The sequence below is a fragment of the Plectropomus leopardus genome, chromosome 19 (genome assembly GCF_008729295.1).
Source record: "Plectropomus leopardus isolate mb chromosome 19, YSFRI_Pleo_2.0, whole genome shotgun sequence".
Classification (NCBI taxonomy): domain Eukaryota; kingdom Metazoa; phylum Chordata; class Actinopteri; order Perciformes; family Serranidae; genus Plectropomus; species Plectropomus leopardus.
This window is the reverse complement of record NC_056481.1, coordinates 22,345,720-22,358,989: the sequence shown is the minus strand read 5'-3', so window position 1 is coordinate 22,358,989 and position 13,270 is coordinate 22,345,720. Positions and strand designations below refer to the sequence as shown.

The following is a 13,270-nucleotide window of genomic DNA, read 5'->3' as shown; positions in this document are numbered from 1 at the left end:
AATCAGTTCATTCTATACATCTCATTTAAATTTGTGCATGAAAAATTAACCCTTTACACTGATAATATCCTGTAAAATATATCAATTCTGTACCCTTATATGCACCACTATAGTGACAAACCAAGGCTTTTTTTCAGTCATGGCAGGAAATATGGTTATTTGTGGTGGAAGGATCAGAAAGGGAATAAAAATATTTGTAGCTTCAGGAACGGTCAAGATAAAAAAATAAATAAATCGCATCTAAATCACAACTAAACAACACTCCTCCTCTGATAAATAGAGCACTGTCCATTATCGCTACCTATTCTATGTCTTTTCATCAAAATAAATAAATTAATTAATAAATAAATATCCATAATACTTGCTAAAAGTATCTCGCAATGATACGTTGTGAGCATGTGCAGATTATGAGACAATGAGGCCCTGGGCACAGATATTCAAAGGGCCCCAACTCCTGCAGCATAGGAGCAAGACACACAGACTTTGCAGTCGTTCTGCAACTCCTTTGTAGTCGTTATGCTACTTAATGTGGCGTCACTTTGTAACCATTTAGTGTCTCCATGTGGTTGTATTGTGTCTCTGTGTAGCCATTTGTTGTCTCCTTGAGGTCATTTTGTATTTGTTTTTTGGTCGTATTGCCTGTTTTTGAAGTACTTTTTGTGAATTTTTTTGCATGTCTTGTGTGTGTGTGTGTGTGTGTGTGTGTGTGTGTGTGTGTGTGTGTGTGTGTGTGTGTCTTTAGTCTTTGTGGTCGTTTTGTGTCTCTTACCAGTATATGTTAATTTGATTGACATTTGGCAGGTGAAGACCCAGGGCCTCCCTAACAACTACTGTGAGCTCATATTTTGCCTATTGAAAATCAAAATAGTCACTTGCCTCAGATAAATGTAGGCTATAAGAGCATAAGATATGTTACCTGTTTCTGAAATGTAGTAAAATAAAAAAGGCATATCCTAAGATAAATTCAAAATACTTAGGCTAAGTAAAACAGTTAACGCCTGCCTCTGAACTTAGACAAATCGATCAAGCAATGGAGGTCAAACTTTTATTGCGTAGATTTGCATCTAAACGATCATATTCATGAAAGTTATTTAACTTGTAAATGTAATATTGAAATTTTACAATTATCTGCCTCCTCCTGCGTCCTTATGCCAAACTAGGAGGAACTCTGCGAGTAGAAGTTTGCAAAGGCCAATAAGACACGAGGGGTGGAGAGATGCAAGTACTAAAGAGAGTACAAGTACTAAAAAGAAAACAGAGTCTCGTCAAACTTTGCCTGTCTGTTGAGAAAAACTTGAAAAGGAATAGTTCAAGACGAGAAATTTGGGATTTTACCTGATTTCGGGGTGAAACAGTCTTCTTACAGAGCCGTGCGTATTTATGCACTTGGAGAATCCTTCCGGAACCGAGACATATAGCAACATTTTACCAAGAATGACAGAAGAGAACAAGTCTATGACAGACCATCCGCGCAGTCCAGCAGGCAGCGACAGTTCCGTGTCCCAGCATGGATCGGATTCAGAGTCCCCGGCCTCTCCAGCGGGCTCCGACGCACAGGAGGCGGCAGCGCGCCCGCCAGGGATTACGCACAAACAGGAGGGCAGCGAGGAGGCTGAGCGCTTCCCCGCTTGCATCCGCGAAGCGGTGTCTCAAGTGCTGAAAGGTTATGACTGGTCGCTGGTACCGATGCCCTCTCAGGGGGAGAGAGGCCTTAAGAGCAAACCTCACGTGAAGCGGCCGATGAACGCGTTCATGGTTTGGGCGCAGGCAGCGCGGAGAAAGCTGGCGGACCAGTATCCTCATCTGCACAACGCTGAGCTCAGCAAGACGCTGGGCAAACTGTGGCGGTGGGTACTGAAGACAGAGAACCTCTACTTTAATGAATCAGCAATTGGTATTGCATGCAACTTCATCTGCAGATCACCAGAGTAATGTGTCCCAAACCCAAATCCTACTTTCCCCTCACTGAATTTCATTCAAACACGATGATTTCTTTAAAAATGTAAACAATCTTCTCATAAAACGGCAGCTGACAATTAAACACAACTACTAAAGTCATTAAAATCCTGACAATTACCTCAATGGAATTTTACATAAATACAATAAAAGGGATTAATGGCACACCTTGCAAAAATACCAAATGATGTAGAATTAGGCACACAGAGAGGGGGTTAAATTAGTTTTTCCTCCATGTGCAAACAAACATTGTTTAAGGAATAGCTAAATTCAAAGCTGACTGGTGTGTAATTTTCTATTATCTAATCCTAATTCAGTTTAAAATGCAGTCAGTGGTGGAGGAAGTTACTTCATTTACAAAGTAAAAGTAGCAATATTGCAATATTAAAATACTTCATTTAAAATGTCACTTAAAAAAGGTTATGTGAGTATTATTAGTGTTATTAAATGTCCATAAAGTCTCAAAAGCAGTCATGTTAAAGAAAAGAGACCCTAAATTGTTGGATTTAAATTGCATTCTACTGATGTTGAGGTAAGACTAATACTATTAAATACACTGGATGGTTTTATATATAACAGTGCAGCATACTTTATTATCATATGTTGTGTGTGTGTGTTAAGTCTTGTTCTGTAGAGTAGCTCCTAACTCTAGTTGTCAGATGGTGGAGAAAAAAAAATTGCCATTTTCTTTCAGATTTTTTAACCCAATCATTAGACAAAATGCTGGCATTGTGTATTTTTTGCAAACAAGGATTTATACATTAATATGAAGTAGATACTTCAAAACTTTATGCATCTTAAAGGTTCAACAGTGCTGTGGCTAATGTGTGGTTAGGTTTAGGCACAAAAAAACACTTGGTTGTGGTCATAACAAGGTCGAAAAATTACCGGTCGCTAAAACTCCCATGTGTTGTGGCAAAAATGCTGCTAGAAATTTAGCCTCTGCAAAAATGTCTCTGTCAAAAAAAAAAAAAAAAAAAAAAAAAACACTTTACATTGCAATTGCCCCACTACATAACACACAGTGATGTCTTGGTAAAAAAAAAAAAAAAGTTAGTTAAAAGAAAAACATTTTTTGTAGCCCTATCCCTGGTGAAAACACAGCCACTTAAAAACACTCACATGTGATGGGTATAAGCTGCTTGAAACACTTGTGATGACTCACTAAAAACAACAGTTTTTGTCATTCTTTAGTGTCAAAGTGTTTTCTGAAGCTTTGCAGGTTTCTTGCTTTGGTGTCACAACATCCACCATCCTCTCCACCTCCTGATGCCAAATCTCATATACAAAACCATATTACATATGTTAAAATGATACATATTAAGCATACAAAAGTAACATATGAGTGGTTTGAAGAAACGACAATGCCAACATTTTTTTCTGGCAAAACATTTGTGTTTTGATGACACTGAACACAGAATATATGGCAACATGTGTATGCATTTTGGAATGAACATATATTATATAGCCATTGTACTTACTGGTATTTAAAAGTCCTTCCATAACCCAATAACTCATCCATTTCTTCCTCAGACTCCTCTCTGAAACAGAGAAGCGTCCCTTCGTCGAAGAGGCCGAGAGGTTGAGGATGCAGCACAAGAAGGACTATCCAGACTACAAGTACCAGCCTCGGAGACGCAAGAGCGCCAAACCGGGACAGGATGACTGTAGACCTGGACTGGTCCAGCAGCAGCATCAGCAGGGCTTGTATAAGTGTGAACCAGGGGTGGTGCGGCTGCCTGGCAACGGGGAAGTGCACCATCATTACCATCTAGACAGAACAGGTGAGATATAATCCAGATATCATCAGGAAGGGTCGACCGGTATTGGTTTTTCAGGGCCATACCAATTATTAGTTTTTAATGGATTAATCTTTTCGGTGATCATTAGACTTAAACGTCGACAAAGATGATTGGCAAAATGCCATATATTGGCCCCGATAATCAGCCAGGCCAATAATCTGTTGATTCCTAATCATCAGAGCAAGTGTTGCAACTTACCTTTTCTTACCTTTATTGCTTCAGCATGGGGATATTGATTGGTACTTCATTGGTTTTTAGGTCAGTCTCACGGACCTCCAACACCTCCGACTACCCCTAAAACTGACCTCCACATGGGGAGCAAACATGAGAGCCAGCGGCTTGTGGACAGCAGCACCGGTTCACTTCCTCCTACCAGCCGTCAGAACATTGACTTCAGCAATGTGGACATCTCAGAGCTCAGCACTGACGTCATCAGCACCATTGACGGATTCGACGTCCACGAGTTCGACCAGTACCTCCCTCCCAGCAGCCATGGCTCCACTCTTCTTACTCCACCAGATAGCAGCCACGGACACAACAACCCTCCTGGATCCTTCGTCCTGCCCAGCATCCACTCGCACCCCCACAACGTCCCTACGTGGACACCCAAAAACATGACTGGAGTGCCACCATCCTCCTCCAGTCGAGATGGGTTCCACGAGGACACCAGCCAAAAACCTCAGATTAAAACTGAGCAGATGAGCCCACGTCACTCCTCGTCCACTCCTCCACTGCCACAACCTGAGTACACCTCCCTCAGTTCCTCCACTTCCTCCTCATCCTCCGCCAACCAGTCTGACTACACTGACCTCCAAAGCTCCAGTTTCTACAGTGCCTTCTCCGGCTACCCTGCCAGTCTGTATCAGTACCCGTACTTTCACTCCTCTCGCAGGCCTTACGCTACACCTCTTATCAACAGCCTGGCTTTGGCACCTCCTCCACACAGTCCTCCCTCCAGCTGGGAGCAGCCGATCTACACAACACTCAGCAGGCCTTGAAGAGGAGAAAAGTTTGGTCTTATGGACAAAAAACTTAAACTCAGATTGCCTCAGAACAGTGGCCTACCTAAATGACTTTATGGGAGTTTATGGGATTTCTGAAGGACAGTGCTGATATCTGTTGGCCAAATCTTTATGTCATGCGTCAGTATGTTGTTACATTTATTCATTTTAATGCAAAGAAATTTGTAATATTAACAATGAATTGGTGTTTTGACTCTTTTCTGAGTGAAAAAGGACTGAGGTGTGGCATTTTAACTGCACTGGACACAAAAATGTTCCATTAAATCTCCACTCCAATGGAATTTTGGTATTTACAACAGAGAGTTTCAGGTTTAAAAGCAGTTCTTTCACTTAACCTGACTGAGTGAAAAAGTTCATTTAACCCTTTGAAACCTTAGCAAATTGGCTTGATTTACACCAGAAACATGGGAAAAAAGGCAATAAGCAATGAAAGAAGAAATTACCCTAAAAGAAATTAGTCAAAAATATCAGAAAATTACCTGAAAATTAGTGGAAAAAGGAAAGGGTTTCAAAGGGTTAACCTCACCTTCAAATCAGTGGGGTCCAATGTCAACTTTAAAATGTTTTCATTCAATCTGGAGGGATTTTTTCCCTTTCATATGGTGGAATTATGATTTTTTTTTTTTTTTTTGGCAGCAAGATAGTGTTTTATTTTTAACCACAGGGACAGAGACATTGTGTTTCTGTCTTCCTGTAATGAATGTAGACTGTCAATGATGACTCTGCATAGCAAGCAGTAAGAATGAAAACACAAAACCTGCTCAACGTGAGAGGACAGAAATGTTTTTCCATCAGCCTGATTTAAAAGATAATGTCTGTTGAAGCTGGTTGTATTAATGATTTTAAAACCATTTAAATTAATGAAAAAAATAAAAATATAAAAAAGGCGAAGCCACCCCTCTCCCCTGATAAATAAAGAACAGTCCCTTATACATGTAGGTGACATTAGGAGCAGGTTGCAACAAGGTGCCACTGTGGAATAATCAGGAAAAATGTAGATCTCAACATTACAAGATGCAAAAAGAATTGGATATAAGGGTCAAAGTCACAACACTCAACAGAATCTGATCCTCTTGCGTTCACTGCTGACCTGTTGCTCTCTGCTGCTGCATTTCCAGTTTGTTTCCAGTCCAACAGCTGCTCCTGCTGGGTTTCCTGTGAGGAGATTAGCTAATTTCACAGTCCCGGCTCTGGCTGGAGTGTCGGCTGCAGGGCCTGATGGACGGGACAGCTGGATTTAAGTTTTCCATGCACTGTAAATGAAATGCTCTGCTGACTTATGACAAAGAAAAGAGCCTCAAATTATTGTCTAATCTGACTTTAATGTTTTTTATTTACTAAATTAAAGAGTTTTATAGAATAACTTAAAAATGACATTCTAACTATATTATCCCAGTCAAACTCTATATGAAGCAGCAGCTTGACTATTAATAAATGTGCTGCAGTGTGTGCCAACACCTCACAGACCAGACTATCATCAGGACAAACACGGCTGCTGCTGAGCTGACGTCCCACCCGCCTTTAAACACTTCCTGTGTGGGTCCGAGCTGCCTGCAGCACCTCAGTGGCTCACTGTCTGCGCAGTTTACCATGACAACCTGGTTGCCAACGACAACAAGACAGCCAGACAGAAGCAACATTGATTTACCCATAATTCCCTAATGCCCTGGAGCCAGTGTGCGTGTATGTGGAAGTTTGTGTAAGAGTGGCGAGATCATCAGGTGACATTTGGTTCACACTTTGTCCCACTGTGAGTGTGCAACTCTTACAAGTGACCTGTGAGCGCCATCTGCTGTGAGATATGATAAGTGAACAGCAGTGGTGGCGAAGTACATGAATTGTTTAATATTTCAGTACATGTACATACTTTGAGTATTTCCACTTACGCTACTTTGTACTTCTCCACTACATCTCAGAGGCATATATTGTATATATATTGTACATTTTACTCCACCACATCTGGCCGTTATTAGCTATTAGTTATTAGCTTACTATTAGCCCTTCAAAACTTGGAGCGACATCAATTTTCCTGTGCTATTTTCAAACACCTTCATGAGTATTGACAACCTGTGAAATCTGAGCAAATTGGTTTGATTTTCTTTTGAAAACTTTGAAAAAAAAGAGCAATGAGCAGCTTGGCAAGAACTGCTCTAAAAATAAGAAGTTTTGAACAACTATTTTTGAAGAAACTAGAGAAAAATATCCCAAAAACTATATTTATAATTGCCATGATTATATATTTAAAGTTATTTTGCAGAAGTATCATTTTTTGAGGCACTATTTTACTTAATAATTTCCTTTATTTTTTCACACATTGTTTTGGGCTCATAATGTTTTTCTTGCCCCACTTTCAAAAATATCAAATTCAGACAGAATTATAGGTAGCTGTCACATATGAACAGACAGAGGGAACGCAGGGGGAAAATGAGGAAATGTACGTAATAGTAAACAAAACATTCATTCATTGACACTTATAAGAGCTACGTTACATCAACAGCCACAGAAAATAAATTAGCTGTCACCTTACATTATGTGGTAAATAATCCATGGATGATTACAATCTCATCAATTTCATTTCACACAATAAAATTCCATGACTTTTCAAAAACTTTCAATATTTTTTACGAATTCCATGATTTTTCCAAAACTTTTAATATTTTTTTAATAATTCCATTACTTTTTCCAGGTTTTTTTTTACCCCTATATATACTGTGGGAACCCTGCATATATATTGTGTATGGATAAATAGCCCATACAACCCAACTTCAAAAAATCAGAACTATCCCTTTAAGCAAAAATCTCTTATTGCCAATTTTTTCCCAACAGCTGAAAAAATGGCATTTTTTCATAACAGAAGTGCTCCATCTGCTGGATAAATGCACCTTACTGCACTTTAAATGTTGCATTGCCTTGACAGTGCTCAGGCTTAAAAGTAAAATAAAGTTCCCTAGGGGCTTTATAGGAAAACTCTGGAATCAAATTAATTGCTGGGGTCTGTGAATGACATCACTACAACAAAGTCTTTGTAAAATAAACCTAACCAATAAGAATGAGGGCCAAAAGTATAAAATTTGAACCCAAGTCAAGCAGAATTATCCTTCAGTCAAACTACCTAAAGTTGGAAAGCATCATATTTACAGTGTGTCGTCCCACCGAGCTGAAATGTCTTAAAACACTGAGGAAAAATCAAACACGGCCACATGATTTCAGGTTCATCTGTATTCATGTTAAGATTTTCATAATGAAACAAACCATCACTGTGATTTAAGGGTCAACACAACCATGTGTCTTTTAAAACAAGATGCAAAAGAAACCAGTTGTAGAAGTGTTATATAAATTACAATCCTGTCACATTACAATCCTTTAAAGCAGCAATAATAACTGTCTACGATGACTCAGTATGTTTCAACAGTACAAATAAATAAAGAGAACAGCTGTTAGATTGAGGTTGTAAAAGAACCCTGTCTGGATGCACATCAGCCACCTCCAGCTACGTTAACAGCTACGGTGATCACTGAGAGTTTGTCTGTGTGTGTGTGTTTTTATGCATATTTGTTGTTAACAGCACTTTGTAGGTTCAGGGTTTAACAGGGTCTCAGTGCCAGAGGTTCAACCTCACAGCGTCCTCAACGAAAACATCACGATTCCACACACACACACACACACACACACACACACCCACACACACACACGCACACACACACACGGTAAGCCACTGTCATCAAAAACTGTACATTCAATAAATTAACAATGCATTGTCTTTGTTAAGCAACCAGTGAAATGACTCTAGATTACATAATTACATTAGATTACAGAGAGAATGAACCGTTCACGAGACGAAATTTGAGATAGGGGAGGTCGTTGCAGGGAAGGGGTCCACACGGCTGAGGAAAGGAAGGATGATGATAATGTATAGCACAAGGTTGGTAGGCGCAATAGTGATGACATCATCTACCCTTTGGCCTCGGATCACCAACGTTTCACCCCATGAGGGGCCTTCAGTCCCGTTAGAGTTCAAGTTTTCTACACAGATAGGCTTGAGTCCCTCTTTCTATTTCTTCACACCATCCTATAACCCACTCCTGTCCCCCAAAACCACACCCCAGCGCCTCCCGCCAACGTTCTGTGGTCACACATTGGGATTGTCTCTTGATCTGAATGAGACTGGGCCGGTCCAGCTGAGTTGTGGCTTCCTGCAGTCTTCAAGGCTTGTGTTTAAAATGGGCCTCCACTGAAAAGACAGACACAAAAAAGGTTATGTTATACAGAACAACATAACTAATATGTCTGTTTCATTATGGTACCTGTACATCTGATCTTTGGTATTTGAGGTGCACTCATGCTTTCACCTTAAAGTTGCTCAGAGTCAATACTTCAACAGTCAGTGTTGTCTTAAATTAGATTTGCATTCACTATTTCCCACTTTTAATTTCCTTCAAAATACACTCAACAATAAATCAAAATGCAGCAATTAGAGCAGTGTGATCATATGCGTAAAAAGTATGTTTTTATGATTAATGCCTGTGTATATGGCTATCAAGGCATCATTAGAAACCCCCCACACCCCCTTAATTTTGGAAATTTCCTTTTACTTGACATGTGCTCATTTGGTTGTCTTTTGTTTGTTTGTTTTTAATTGTCATACTTGCAGTGATATTCATCTGTTTATGTCTTTTCAAGTTATTATGTCATAATAATAATAATAATAATAATAATCAAAGAAAAAAATGCAACAATTTTGTTTTTTCTCCCATTTTTCACAGATTATAGATCTAAGACTTTTTTATGCACTAGTTTTTTTTTACGGTAAGAAAAAAGTCACATCTGTGGCGTTGTGTTGTGCGATCAAACTGCATGTTTTAGGTTGGCCTTTTATTTGTGACCAGCCCAAGACACACCTGTGTACTAATGATGTTGTTAAATCAGTACCTTGATATGTCTCACCTGTGATGGCTCATCTTGGCAAAGGACAAGTACTCACTGACACTGATTTTAACACATTTGCAACCAAAATCTATCTTATGAGTGCATTAAAAAAGCCTTAAATCAACGCAAAAAAGCGACCAAAAAAAGTTTTGCATTTGAATTTATGTTTAGTATAAATTGACAAACATTACACATTCATAACCAACACACTTTATTTATAGAACTAATTTAATATAAAGACATGCCATACAAGACATGAAATAAAAGGTACCCTGTGATTTTTTTGTGATTTTGTAGTTACTGTTTCTCAGTCAAACAGTTATGTGTATCTTTGTGACCTCATAATATTCATATCCTTCCTAAAAGAAAATACAGGGTGCAATTTTAAGAATTAAAAATCTACTTTTTTTGTCTAATGCTTTCTTGATAATAGTCTGCTTCATCTGTATTACTAGATTAAGACCAAGCTGTTTCAATTATTCATTTTGAGTATGAATATGGGCAATAAATTCCAGTATTTTTCTTCAGAGAATGACAAATGACTGACAGGCTAGATGGCATGTGACTTAATACAGAACGAGGGGATGAGGCGTGACTACAAATGTAGCATGTAGACATCAATGGGTCAGTCAGAAAGCAGTGAAGAAGGGCAGCCACCTGCCAGTAATTCACTGTTGAGTTTAAATATCACCCCAGATGGGACTCGAACCCACAATCCCTGGCTTAGGAGGCCAGTGCCTTATCCATTGGGCCACTGGGGCTTCACAGTTTATAAGCCAACCAGTTCCAACAAAGCCAACCTGTTCAAAAAAACTAAAATTATCACCGCACACCAGTTAAGATGCACTTACAGTTTACATCCATGTCTGTGAAAACATGGATGCTTCACACACATCTTCCCTCCGGCAGCAACAAAGTCTTTTTGCAAAATATTATGATATCACAGTGGAGTTGACCTTTGACCTTTTGAATATATAATGTTATCACTTTATCATTTTATCCACTTAGACATTAGCGTAAAATTATGAGTTATGACCAAAAACATGTTTCGTGAGATGACAGTGACCTCTGAACACTAACTTCTACTCAGTAAATTTTTGAGTGCAAGTGGGCATTTGTGGCATTTTTGAGGAAATTCCCTTGTAACAAAGATCTGATTGGATTACATGGTTGACCCATTCAAAGTGAAGACAAATGTGATTTTATACTTGTTGGTGTGTCAGTCAAAAAGCACACAAAGCAGCAGGAGAGACAACTGGGACCTGGAAAATTACTGCCAGCAGAGGACTGAGTTTTGTTCTGCCACCTCTCTCTGCTGTCAATCACCCCAGATGGGACTTGAACCCACAATCCCTGGCTTAGGAGGCCAGTGCCTTATCCATTAGGCCACTGGGGCTTTACATTCTTGACTTTCACCACTTCTATCAAAATGCATCCAGTTCCAATATAATACAACACCATGGGACGCACAGTGTGTGGTTTTCACTAACATAACAATGGCCCCTAATGCTCCTGTAACAATAACAGAGAGAAAACAAAAAGAACAGAAAAAGGAGTGGGAGAACATGGAGGCTGGCTCGCTTATAACTGGGATAGATCACCATGGCAACCTATGCTGTATGGCTAACCTGCTCCCGAGCAGGTTGAATTCAGAGGATTTGATCCAAATGTGTAAACAGCTTGACCAATCACATCACTGGGAAGTCATCTTTGCTACAGGATGCTGATAAGATGATGGATGCTGATCTGATTTTTTCAAAACAACCGATGAAAGAAGTACAAAATGAGCTGGCACTGAGTTACAGATGCTAGCGAAAGAGAAACTAGACAGGAAGCGACATGGTGATGTCAGTTGGTTCTCATTACAACAGACATATATGGAAGTAAATACTATACTAAAGGCATATATGGTAATTATTCTGGTGACTTTACTCATGTCACTGTGTCAGTTAGAAAGCAGAGGCAGTGACCACTAGTGATACCAGTGCAACAAACAAACAGAAAGAGGAGGGGGAAACATATAGACACAAAATAGAGAACTATCAACAAGAACCGTGACGTTGTGCTAAAATGTGTCACTCATATCTGCGTGTCAGTCATCAACCTGCTAGTAAAACACTGCTTGCAGAGAACAGTTTTGGTTTATCAGCCTCCAGGCAATCAGAGCCTAACATTCAACTTCAGCATTACTCTGCTACCAGTCACCCCAGATGGGACTTGAACCCACAATTCCTGGCTTAGGAGGCCAGTGCCTTATCCATTGCCACTAGGGCTTTACACAACACTGAAAAAGGCATACCTTTTTTTCCCAGTTTTTCATGGCAACCATTTTCTGTTCTTAAAAAAGCCTCTCCACCCTGCTGTTCAGTACAAAAAGTACAAATATGGAACAAGGGTTGTATTGATTTCCGATGTTTGAGCCAGCAGCACAGGTAGTAACGCTGGTCACCCCTGAATCGACATCTGGGTGAAAAGTGTGTCCCAGCAGGATGGGACAGGTGTGACATTGTGATGATGTGTTATGTACCACTGGGAGATTTGACTCAAAGTAGTTGACGGCCATTAAAGATTTCTGCCGACTGGGGAGGTCCAATGAGGTCCAATGAGATCAAGCCCCATATAAAAGACAGTAAATGATTGTTATTGGCATGTTATGCCATTGTTATTCTTTAGAAGAATATGCCCATCTCGTATGTTACACGTTACACTCAAAGAGCAAAGATGTCATGATGTAGGGTCATCGTTGCAGCAAGATTTTGGGATCTGTGTCAAAAGAGCAAAAGTTATCTTTGTTTACCTTTGTTAGAAAGAATTTTTTTCAATTTCTAATATCCACTGCTGTAGTGATTGCTGATGCTGATTTTGTTAGGATATGGACAGGGATGCCCTGGATAACGTTTCCTTTCTTTGGAGAGACCGATGAAGAAGTTAAAATCACTGATCCATAATGCTACTAACAGTCAGTGTGCTTTTAAACATAGAAACACAAATACCAAAAATAAAACAGAAATAAGGCCTTGAAATTTCGCCCACCTGCATATTCCTGTGGCCTCATTGGTCGATTGATGACCCTCTGAAAGGCGGCTATCCAATCCCGTTGCTCGGCCTCGGTCTCGCAGGCAAACAGGAACTTCCTGTCCGGCGTGACGATGGTGATGCCATGGTTCCAGTGGTAGCCCTGGGTGGAAGAGGGCAAGCCGGACAGGACGGTGTAGCTGTTCTCCTTACTGCCAATGAACACTTCACCACGGGCGTAGGCATCCTGAGACAGAGAGAGAGAGAGAGAGAGAGAGAGAGAGAGAGAGAGAGAGAGAGAGAGTGGAGGTCCTGTGAACTAACTGAGTGATCAGTCAGGACAAAAGGAAAAGTGTTAAAGGCGCTTCTTACCAGAGGATCTTTGAAATACATGAGTCTCCTGTCGTCCATAGTAAACCACCTCTTCTTGAAGCCCTCTGTGTGCTGTGGCAGAGTGAGAGAGACAATTACACTCTGAGGTGAAAATCTAAGTAGGTCAATAAGGTTTCTGCAAGTGTCAACAAACTGAGGCCTTTTGTTAGGTTAGGT

The 13,270-nt window shown here is 40.0% G+C and overlaps 2 protein-coding genes and 2 non-coding genes across 6 annotated transcripts in view; 1 reads left to right on the top strand and 3 right to left on the bottom strand.

Annotated features, from left to right (window-relative positions):
• The first annotated feature begins 1,279 nt into the window (after positions 1–1,279).
• Positions 1,280–4,811, top strand: LOC121958699 (transcription factor Sox-8-like). The gene is made up of 3 exons (XM_042507795.1): positions 1,280–1,847; positions 3,490–3,740; positions 4,017–4,811. The coding sequence occupies exons 1-3, from the start codon at positions 1,381–1,383 to the stop codon at positions 4,754–4,756; spliced, it is 1,458 nt and encodes a 485-aa protein (XP_042363729.1). The 5' UTR covers positions 1,280–1,380; the 3' UTR covers positions 4,757–4,811.
• A 2,853-nt stretch (positions 4,812–7,664) lies between these two features.
• LOC121959189 (arf-GAP with dual PH domain-containing protein 1) overlaps positions 7,665–13,270 on the bottom strand; it is a 36,371-nt gene continuing 30,765 nt past the window's right edge. For 2 of the 3 annotated variants that reach the window (XM_042508402.1, XM_042508403.1), the window contains 3 exons: positions 13,094–13,165; positions 12,740–12,968; positions 7,666–9,011 (listed from right to left, as the gene is read on the bottom strand). In XM_042508402.1, the coding sequence (XP_042364336.1) occupies positions 8,983–9,011; positions 12,740–12,968; positions 13,094–13,165 (330 nt within the window). In that variant the 3' untranslated portion in view covers positions 7,666–8,982. Of the gene's footprint in view, positions 9,012–12,739; positions 12,969–13,093; positions 13,166–13,270 lie in introns of all 3 variants that reach the window. The other variant, XM_042508401.1, reaches the window with a different exon arrangement.
• Positions 10,395–10,467, bottom strand: trnar-ccu. The gene has a single exon. It is a non-coding gene; the product is annotated as a tRNA-Arg (tRNA).
• trnar-ccu lies at positions 11,030–11,102 on the bottom strand. The gene has a single exon. It is a non-coding gene; the product is annotated as a tRNA-Arg (tRNA).

Coding starts and splice junctions, on each gene's coding strand:
- LOC121958699 (XM_042507795.1), top strand. CDS start 1,381: ATGCACTTGGAGAATCCTTCCGGAACCGAGACATATAGCAACATTTTA. Junction 1,848..3,489: donor ACGCTGGGCAAACTGTGGCG/GTGGGTACTGAA, acceptor TTTCTTCCTCAG/ACTCCTCTCTGAAACAGAGA. Junction 3,741..4,016: donor TTACCATCTAGACAGAACAG/GTGAGATATAAT, acceptor ATTGGTTTTTAG/GTCAGTCTCACGGACCTCCA.